Genomic DNA, 11,180 nt, shown 5'->3' on the forward strand with positions numbered 1-11,180 from the left:
AATTTATTTCATTCGTGATACGCAAATGGTTATCGGATTTAGTTTCAAGACATTACAGCGTAGCAAAATTAAACATATAAGAAGCTGTCACTTAGAATAATCTTGGAGAGTCTTACCTTAGCATCACTCTGTGGAACTAGGTAATCACTACATCTTGGAGCACAATTCTATAACTAGCATTATTTGATAGCTAGGTTTGATTGCCTAGCTGCAGCAAACATTTTCAAGACAATCTTACTATACCTGTAATTTTTGGAAGAATAGTTTTTTCAATCACTTTAGGCAAAACTTCTTGATCGGTATCATCATCCCTTTTTGGTTCAGATACATTTTTGGCATCACTGAATTCTTCTATAGCTCTGAACCAGGGCATCTCTTCCAACTTCATAAAATTCTGCTGAAAAATCATTCCTATTAGTTTTCCAGCCGGTCAGGACAGAGAAAAGCTCCATGCAAAAATACACCCAGTGATACCACAAAGATTCTCACTTAATTTCAGATCCCCCCTCATCACTGAATGGACCAAAACAGCCAATCAGGAAAACTATATTTAAAGCTAGAATTTAAATGGTGGGATTGTCAAAACGTCTTCAAAGAACTCAGAAGAATTCTTTTCACAGGGAGTGTTGCAAAAGAGACTGTAGGTAAGGGCAAAGGAGAAAGTTAGAAGATTCCAACCACATCCTTCAACTTCTGAGACCAACACAATGACTTTTTATTCATTTCTAGTGCACTGTGCTATGCACAGAAAGAACCACATATCATTTTTCATATTAATACAGATTAAAATGATTCATATACAAAAGTGACTTGAGAAGAAGAAATGGACCTTCTCCTTCTAGTTAACGTACTTATCCTGGGCTCTGGAACATCCCTACAACCCACGTAACAAAATTCCCATGGAGAAGTCTTCCCTGCAGATAGTGTGCCTCTGCTCAGACACACTTTGGGCTGCCAGAAATACTCACAAAAATTGCCAATTAACAAAGACAATTAAGGCAGAAAAGGCATGTTCACAAAGACGGTACAGACAGAAACATAACAGGCTTTACCAGCTATAGCCTACTGCTTCAGATTAATACCCAGAAGCAAAAGGGTTGCCAGTGTATTAATACACAAACACACATGAAATTTTTGAAGAAAACAAAGTCAGCCGATGCACCTACCTCAAGAGGATTCCAATCTATTAACTGAACTCTGATCAATGGATTTAACAGCTTAGGCAGGCAGAAACTGATATAAGCATCACAGTAAGAGTCAGGAAACTTCTCTTTCCATTCCTGGAATTTCAACAGGATTTTTCTGATGTCACAAAAATCTGCATGTACATCTTCAAAGATTTTCCTACTATCCTCTAAAACGTTATCTATGGATAATATTCATTGGGAATAAAAAGAAACAATCACAGAACTTATTGAGGCATAAGCTAAGGAGTTTATGCATCTATAGGACACAAATGACAAATGCAATTATGATACAGACATTTATCTTTGACACACCTGACACTGAAGCTGATTTTAAAACCAGCTCCCTGGAAAACCCAGTTTCAGAAAAAAAAAAAACTGTCAGAAAGCCAAAAAAGGCAAGTTTCATCATGATCTGTTCCACAGGTTTATACAACCACTATGTTTCAAACTTTATTCCATGGTGATACAACTTCAGACATGAAAACTCTTCTGCTGTTATCTGGGGAAAAGGTATCATGCCTTTCACTGCTCCTTTGCATCCATTCAATCAAGATAATTAAAACACCAATCTTTAATTCACTCTCTCTTCAGAAAACAAATTGATTTTACAAAACACATAGGATTGCATTGAGTACCGTCAGATCAGCTCTGGCATAATCTAAAAGAGGTTATTTCCAGTTGAAAGAGTCACATGTAATGGCACGACACCATAACTCATATCAAAAGAAATCTACACCCATACATCTATTCTTCCCAAGTCACTAGTCAGAACTGTTTGAATGCCTTTTTTTTTCCTGCAGTATGCAACTAAGAACATGTATTGCAAATGAAGCATCTCTTCACCTTTCCTAAAAAACAATGTATCCTTAAAAAAATATCAGAAAGATATTTTGTTCTAGGACATCACAGTAAGACTGCCACCAACCTTTGCTCTTCTGGAACTCAGTCACCTCTGTCGAAGTCAGCTCATCATCACTCGACATACCTTCATGGTGATCACCTTCTCCTGAATGCTCTCTCACTTGCCGCCTGCAAGTCCTACATTTTGTAATGAACTTAGATGAGTTCTCCTCCCCATGTAGGGCAGAAGGAAGTGTAATGAAAAATAACCCAACTTCAAAAAAATGTACTAAAAGCAAGTTGTGAGAGCAACAGCCCAAGGAAGCATAATTGAGGACCAATAGTTATTCTGTAAATTTGGAAACTGACACAAAAGAGGTTAGAGCAATGTCTCTAATCTCCCCTATGAACCATGTAAAAAGCTTCACTTCACTCCTGGTGAAGAGACTGGCATCCCACCTGGAACACTAAATATCAGCACAGTACTGGACACTGACAGCTTTGGTGTATAGTAAACTACTGAGCTCTCAACAGCCTTTGTCATTTCAGTTCTGGATTACTTGTACGACAATCCACATAAAAATTGTGACACCACCCAACTGCCAGCTGTGATCAAAAAGTTATTGCCATGACACCAAGAATCGTAACAGGCTGCAAAATCAATAGCTTGCATCTCTGCCACAGGAAAATGATATTAAAGTGCTATTGCATAAATACTTTTATACAGTTATTTACATCAATTAGTATTAAAGGTTAACTGCTTCAAGTGGAAGTTCTGATTATACCATGATTCCTCCCTTAGAATTCCAAGGTTCTTGCTGCTTCAAAGTACAGTTATGAGCTGAGGCATCAATGCAACTGAAAAACTTTCAAAGCTCCCAATAACTTTGGAAAAAAAAAATCAGCAGCAGTCTCTGAACAGTGTAATATCCAAAATGTAGTATCTGGCCTACACTGATAGCAGGGAAGGGGCTAGATCCTGCTTCGCTTCACTCACTGCCACAACTACCCACAACAGCAACAATACTGCCTGACTTTTTTTGCTTTCTATACAATAATACAAAAATATAATTCTGTATAAGGTCATAATTTTGTTTATTAAAACAGGACAGAAAAAGCTTCTGTTGTATAGTTTTGTAAAGAGCCTCACTTAAGACTTGTAAATTTAAAATAAAAAGATCTGTTACCATTCAGATTCAAATCAACATGAAGAGAATGTCATTAACAGATAGATGGTTTCCAAGTACTTTGAGTTTTGGAAGGGAAATGCCACTTTTTGTATAATCTCATTTAGTAATCTACAGGCTTATATTCATCACTGCATAAATGACAGACAGCCAGTGTACAGTACATTTATCAGAGGTAAGTGTACACACACATAATACCTACCTTCGATGTTCACACATTTCGAGAAGCTGTGTCTTCTCATCACCTTCCAAACCGCCGTTAGTTGGTTTGTCCGTCCCACCTATCAAAACAACAGAAACAGACAAAAATAAAACTGTATGATTTTTAAGTACCTATTTTCTTGATAAGGAAACACTGATTCTCCTTCTCTTGCTCTTCACTGGGAAATAGCCAAAGAAAAATCAAATGTCCTAATGAAAATTCTTAACAGTCTCGAAAATTCTTAACAGTCAATATTACTTGTTAACTGCATATAGTGCAGTTGTTCTCTTGTAGCAGTTGATGAAAAGGTGAGTTTGATGACATTCTAGTCAATGCTCACTGCTTCCCAATCCTGGAGAAGGAAGTTAGTGCCTCCCACAATAGCTTCTTAGCAGCGTGAAAGGCAAGTGTGGGGACCTACCTTCGTCCTGTATGTCAAAAATGAAACCATGTAATAAATTAGAACAGTTTTGAGGTTTGGTTCCAACATTGTAACAGAAGTTAAATCCCTGATTTACACTATTCAAAATCATCGCATTTAGATTTCAAGACTAGTCAGCTCCCCACTGTCTCCTGTTACCTGAGTGGTCACCAACTGTGTGACTTTAATCACCCCTGCTCTGATTCTTGAGTCCAACACAGAAGCAGAAACAAGAAGTATTTTCTAGTTAGGCCGTTCATTTGTAGCACTATCAGCTGGCCACTGGACTATTATCATATAAGAAAAAATAGCCTTTCCACTATTTTAAAAACAAAAGTGCTGTTAAACACACAAGTATAGTCTCATTTGTAATGAGCTGGAATTTTAATGGCAATTATTATTATGGCACCACCCTTTTCTTCTTAACACCCACTATCAGTCTGCTACACCATTTTACAAAACCATACGTGCTGCTAGCTTTCTCTAATCAGCACTTTATCCTGTGTAGTAAGAACACTGAACCCATACGATTAGTAGTTACCAGAAACTGGTGCATCTGGCCTCCATCTGTTCCCAGCAGCTCCAAGCATATTGCTCTTAGCTTTGCCTAAACATTTTGAAAGGGTTTGGAAGTTGGGCTTGGTTTTTTTAAACAGCAGCAGCTGAAGAATTCACATGGCATACAAACAATACATCGGTGTGGAAAGAAAATACGAGATGAGAAAGTTGTAATACTTTTTCCTACAGTGACACAAAATCCCAAAACAAAACAATTTTGTTTTTGATAAAACCCTTACACAAGGGGGCTTCTTTCTTCATGTCCTTCCCTTCACGCCACTTTCTAGCTCAAAACCTCCATTCTGAGCACACACATAGCCTTAAAAACACTCATGTAAGAGTAATATTGCCAAGTAAACACACTGCTTTTTCATATAGTCACAGAATCCTGCAGCAGCAAGCTTTCTCCCACATAAAACCTACTAGAACACTATGTTTTTATTTTTAAATATTGATGGGAAATTGCTGACTTGAATAACTCAAAATTAATGAAGTATTTGGTCATGTTATGCTCCTTATTAAACCAGAGGAAAAAAAACATCATGGACCTTACTGAGGTGAGGATTCCAACTGAGGTATAGTAGAACACACCTACTGACAATGGGAAGGGGAAAGGAGATCAAATGGGAGAATAAAATACTTCACACAAAAAATTGTATATTCCTGCTCAAAGAGGGAATGTTTCATTAAGAAAATAACTTTTAACTTCATACTAACTTGTCAGATGTCGAATATAAGCAGATTCATTTTTCAGCTCCTCTTGCCTTCGTTTCAATACTGCAATGGCTCGTTGCTGAAGAAGTACATGTACAGCCAATTCTAGCTCATTAATGTATTTCAGCTGAAATACAGTAAACAGCAATCAGATCTTCAATCAAATAAAATGGAAAAAAAAATAAAGAACAAAAACCAGTTTTCAGTACTTGATTAGAACCAAAGTACTACAGATTGAAAAGCATGTTTGGAGTCAGAGTTTTTCAGACTGCCTGTAAGACTGAAAAGCAGCAAACTAAACAACTCATCATGGGACTATCCAAGAGTTCATGCAAAAGGGTTCAACAGGACACTACTGGCACACTTAGCTTGCAGTTTGCTTTTGAGCCACTGGCTGTTACAGAAAATATTCATTAATTCTCCTTAAAGTTACATGGACTCTCAACTGCAATGCAATCAAGTGACATAAATTAGATTTCATATTATTATCTATAGAGGATAACAGCAGTTTACTTTTACTGAGGCCAAACTTTAGGCAACTCCTGCTCTTTTTTAAACACACAAAGCCTGCAGTTCAGGAAACAGATGCAGCCAATAACACAAATTCTCATACAGCTCTGCTAACTCAATCTCAACTCAAACCTAACATTAAATCCTTACTACCTCTCTTATGTAACCCTAAATAAAAGCATTTAGAGAGATCCCAAAAGTGAATTTAAGCACCACCTCTCATTCAACTTCAGCACATGCTAGTTACTACACTTGCAGAAAACTCCCTCCAATAACATTTTTCTTTTTCTGTCCAATAGAACCTATTGAGACCGCAGCTTAAGTCAGTACACCTGTACTAGCTTGATCATCACTTTAGGTCAGGGTGAGGGTTGATTTCCTTTCCCCTATATTTTTTTTCCTGTTACATTAAAATTTCTGCTAAAATTGATTTTGAACTGGGTTGTTCCCCTTATCACTTCCAAACAAAAACCCCTGATTTTTCATTGACAGAATGCACCTTTGTCATCTAAAAAAAAAAAAAAAAAAAAGGAAGAGGAAAACGTACATACTTTTTCATTCAAACAGTTTATCAAGTTTTCTACATATGTTTTCATGGCTCTGTAGAATTTGTAATTCAGAGCTGCATCTGAAGACTTCTCCAACTCCTGCACAGTCATCTTTGAACTTTCAATGTCCTCCATGCATTTTTCATACTCCCTCTGGTGAGCACGGTGCACATCCTGCAATGATGTTATCCTAAAAAAGAGAACCCCAGACAACTAAAACTGTTGCCACCCCTCTTGTCAGCATGTCCATACTAGTTTAATGTAAGTTGCATGGATAGCAGTACCTATATGCATTCACCATGTGCTCACTACTAAATACAAACCAGCTGAGGACCCTTGCTGCTAGTAGGTGATAAAACCCAGGAATCTATGTCTACAGCTGCCACTATTAGGTAGGTAGCACAGAAACGTTTAGATATATTAAAACTCTGCTTCCCCTTGTTTTTTCCCCTCCCTTCCTTACATATCCCAAGTGACTGCTCAGCTTGAGCAAGCCTGTAGATAAGAATCAGACTTATTTCACTCCCTGAAGTAGGAAACACTTCTCAATTAAAATAATTGAACTAAGCTATTGTTCTCTCTTGTGCTAGAAGTTAAAAAAAGATATTTCAGCATTCAGCACCTTAAACACAACTATAAAGTTTACATCAAACAGGCTGCCCCTCTCATTCTTACTATTTTCCGAATAGGTTTCCCACTCTTGATAGCTTTATCCTCATTTTTCTTTTTTGATTCTGTACAGAAATTCCTACTTCATCTAACTCATTCCTTTCAGGTGATTATGGCAAAGAAAGCATACAATTGCACAAAAATCCTTAGTCCAATTTAGTTGCAATTCTTTAAACAAGCAGGTCAATGACAGTCTGTATAAAGCAAAGCATACACACAGAGGGCTCAGTGCAAGTCCACAGTGCACATTTATGTTTCAGCTGTATAATGTTACTTGTCTAAACTTAGCAGAACAGCTGCTTCTTGGTGCTCTCAATGATGACAGGGGATGGCTTACCTTAGGATGCCTGACCCGGCTGTCCTTCTCACACACCCACTTTGAGGTTCCCACTTCCATCCCAGGACACTTCAGCTGCCCATACAGCAGCTGAACTGATAAAGAAAAGTCACAGCCTGGCACATGACTAAAGAAAAAAATCAAGGTAGGTTCTAATCTGCCTAAACAGGCTGTAGAGAATTTACTGCTGCTTTAGGAAATACTGAGCTATTTTTGCAGCTGGTTTAAGAACCACTGTAAGAGGGGTAGGACTGCCAGCTCCATCTGCCCTGGCTGAAGTTTTGCTTGCTGGGCAAACACAACATTGAACCAATGCTCCTGTCAAAAAACAGGAGCAAGCATAAAAAGTTGCTGCCAGCTAAATGAACTTTAGAGAGTAAGTTCTAGTTGATCAAACACCCTCGAGAAGTCCAAATGCTCCCCTACAACAAAGCATTGCCAGGTAAAGTTAAAAATCTGTAGTACTCTACTGGGCATCATAACAGGCATACTACATGTGAAATAACCACTCAAAAAGCCTCCAATACTCTGGGGGAAAAGACTTCAAAACCATCATCTCATTCTGTAACAAAAACTCAGACAACTCAAAAGTTAAGTTCAGAAGAGCAGGATTTACCTTTCAGTCAGTCGCTTCTTCACAATTTCCAAATTGACAGGTGGTAGAGAAACAGAGGGATCAAACTTTGGTTTAGCTGGTTGAGATTTACGCAGGGAAGCATCATCATAAATTTCCTACAAAAATTTTGAGTGTTAATTTTTAATACACCATTTACACAAGTTTTTCATCCATCTATTTATTAGTAATTTAATATTACATTTTCTCATAGTAAACTTTCTGACTCCTCCCCAAATAAATATGAATGCTACCTTCTGACAAAGACAGTGGCAAAAGACAGACTTGTCATTCTGACAACTCAGCTTAACTGTAATTATAACTAAAAAAGGATTCCAGTGAATTTTAGCTCCTAAATTAAAAGCCAATTTGCATTCTAAAGCAGTAGAAGTTTGTATATTAAAATCTAGTCAGAGCACAATCAGTTGAAGCAATGAAGTCCATGACTAACAAGGTCTGCTAGTAAAAAATTGTGCTGAACTGTGAAAAGAGCTCTCAGACTGCCACTCAACAGAAATTCAGCGTAATAAAGTAACTTTCACTTTGTGACTTTTTAGCATTTGTATTATTTGCATATTCTTGCTTTCAAGATCACTTGCATGGCAGCAAAAAAAAAAAACAACAGTGTTCAGACTGTTATTCTCTGCTTTTCACAGTCTTCCATCACGTACATGTACCTGCCTTTGAGGCACACAACAATACCCTGCTTCTGAACAGCTAGACAGAGATTACAGATTTTCATTATCATCTTCCCTTATTTCTAATCATATTTTCCTTGAAGAATCAAGGTACAACTTCCTAAAAACCTGTCTAATGAGAGGGCAGGAAGGAGATATAACAGTACTCCAGACAAGCCCTCTTGCCTATGAAAAAAAATCAACCTCCAGTGATTACAAAAGCATGTGTCACCTGAGAGAGCTTAACAGCTTTCTTTATTTGCTGTTCTTCCCACTTAATTTCCGCTTCATCTTCACTTGATTCATCACTCACAGACACTGGAAGTTAAAACAATCATTATTAGATGTAATTACATCCTTTATTTTTCCATCCCATGTTCTTTTCCCTCTAAAGCAACAATGGTTTTCCCAATCAAGTGGGAAGTGATACATACAAAAACCAGCAGATGAAAAACCTGCAGAAGGAGGACTACTGCAGTATGACGAGCAAACACATCTTGTTTTTATGCTCAAAGCAAATGTGTATAATACATGCAAAGAAGAGTACAAGTACCGGCTATACCACAGTGAGTGACATACACAGCAAACCCTTGAGTGTTTCAAAATGTACACTCTACTACAGATACAAAAATATCTTATTAGGATTAATTAGAATAGCAGAATCAGCTTGTAGTTATGCATTCCTTATAACCCTTATTCAAATAATAAAGTAAACAAGTGCTTTATAAACAAAACTACATTTTTTCCTTTTTCAAGAACAGTCGTCAGTGCAGGGAGAGCACTCAGAAGACCAGACCAACAGCATGAGGCAGGATTTACAGCAACTTTATTCACGTTAAATGCTGTGCCTCCTACAAGGCATTTTTTTTGCAGCCAACAAGGCCAAAAATAATTTTTAAATGTTTCTCAAAGCACCCTGCACTACCACAGTGGTGAGACCTAAAGCAGATTGATGTCCCATATAAACATCAGGCACCAGCTGTACAGCCTTTTGCCAAGGCCCCTGAGGAGCAAAGCCTTGAGCCGCACTCACAGACATCAGCAAAACAAAGCCACAACCACTGTGAGAAATGGCACAAACTCACCCATGTGTTCAGTTATCCTCTGCCTGAGAGTTCTCATTTTAGGAACAAAATTGAGACCCTTCGTATCAGACTCATCTTCACTCTCTAAGTCACTGCTTTCTCTTCTCCGAGAGACCTGATGACTGTTTGACACATCCAATGGAAGATAATCCGCTCGTGTCCTGGCTAAGTGACGCTTCCTCCGAGCAGCCTCAATATGAGCTGCACTGGGGATACTACCTGCATTGAAGAGAAAGAAAATCTAAGCAAAAGACTAAAAGCAACACTCTGTATTGCTCCTAATGTCATCTAATACCAATAATCACCACAGTTCAGGATCACTGTACAATTCTAAACATATTAAGCTTACCACGTTGAATACAAGGAGAGGGAAAAGAAACCTTAAAAAGTGGCTCTCAGTCTAAAAACAAAGCTCAGACTTTTTTCTTTCGAATACATTACTGTTAGCCTGTCCCCCTTTCTTCCATCTCCTAAAAGATCAGGGTTACTAAATGTAGTGAGTTTACAAAGGAATCTCAAGTTTACAAATCAGCACAAATGAGGTTATATTTTAACCTTATGAAGGGAATTATGCATTATTCAACAGGAAATTTTTGCTGCCTTTCTTCCAAAACCAACTGTCATAATTTCTGATCTATTTCCAAAGTCAACACAGACATACAAACATCTGCAACCAAAAATATTGGCAAATCATCACTGTTCTTTCAGAAGGGTAGCCCTGACTCTGCACAAGCAAGATGCCTGCACCTTATATGATTTAAGCCAAGTCAGATTCATCTCACCTACCTTAACACGTACTTCAAACAAAGAATGTTGTAAATTAACTTCCTTTAAAAAATAAAATCCAGGAAACTAACCTGGTGATAAATCCTTCCTCCTCTGTAAAGAGCTGGATTCATTTTCAGAGTCTGTGCTGTTGTAGCCCTCACTTAGTGAAGAATAACTTTCATCCTCCTTCTCTTCCTCTTCTTCATGAGTGCCTTTGGTGTCACCAGTTCTAGGCTCCAACTGACAGATCTCTGTTTTAGGGGGAAAAAAGTGAGATTCATTATTTCAGTTTCAGCTGCTGGAAGCTGATGTGCCATAGCTGGTTACCAGTAACTATTTACACCTTGCTGCAGCACAGACTGGTCTTTATCTATCTCCACTTGTCATCATCAAAACATGTCAAATTTTCCAACAGTCAAAGACAGTAATTTACAAGCCAGTGCTTGTCTCAAATCAAAGCATCTGTGATAGTCCTAAACTACTATGTCCTTCTGAGACACAGAGCACATTTACATGCACCAAAGCAGTTATATCACCTCCCAGACAACAACTGATTAATATCCTGATAGCTCACACCATGTTTGGATTCAACTCCCCAAACTTTATAAACTGCACTTCAAAAGCACTCCTTCATTGTCAATGCTTAAAAAAAAAAGAGTCCTTCTTTAAGCAATAAAAGTTTATGTATGTCTGTCCTGTCTCCGATTATCTTCAAATTCTTTAACACCCTGATTTCTCTTCATCTGCCAATACATCTTCAGTAAATCATCAGATTACTGAACAGAAAGTGCCACCTGTTACAAGAGCATGAGGAATATTTTTATAAATTACTAGGAAAATTTACTATCTCATCTCAATCACAAA

The 11,180-nt window shown here is 37.8% G+C and overlaps 1 protein-coding gene across 1 annotated transcript; it reads right to left on the bottom strand.

The window, feature by feature from the left end:
* Positions 1-243: 243 nt before the first annotated feature.
* Positions 244-9,585, bottom strand: GCFC2 (GC-rich sequence DNA-binding factor 2; the record flags this gene model as incomplete). Its single annotated transcript, XM_010086003.1, has 9 exons — positions 9,549-9,585; positions 8,696-8,781; positions 7,790-7,905; positions 6,171-6,357; positions 5,113-5,236; positions 3,417-3,495; positions 2,113-2,225; positions 1,167-1,366; positions 244-394 (listed from the first exon to the last, which is right to left on the bottom strand). Coding segments are annotated over exons 1-9 (1,093 nt in total), but the record flags the coding sequence as incomplete, so codon positions are not given.
* Positions 9,586-11,180: the final 1,595 nt, after the last annotated feature.

Source organism: Pterocles gutturalis, unplaced genomic scaffold, assembly GCF_000699245.1.
Source record: "Pterocles gutturalis isolate BGI_N339 unplaced genomic scaffold, ASM69924v1 scaffold41205, whole genome shotgun sequence".
NCBI classification, from domain to species: domain Eukaryota; kingdom Metazoa; phylum Chordata; class Aves; order Pterocliformes; family Pteroclidae; genus Pterocles; species Pterocles gutturalis.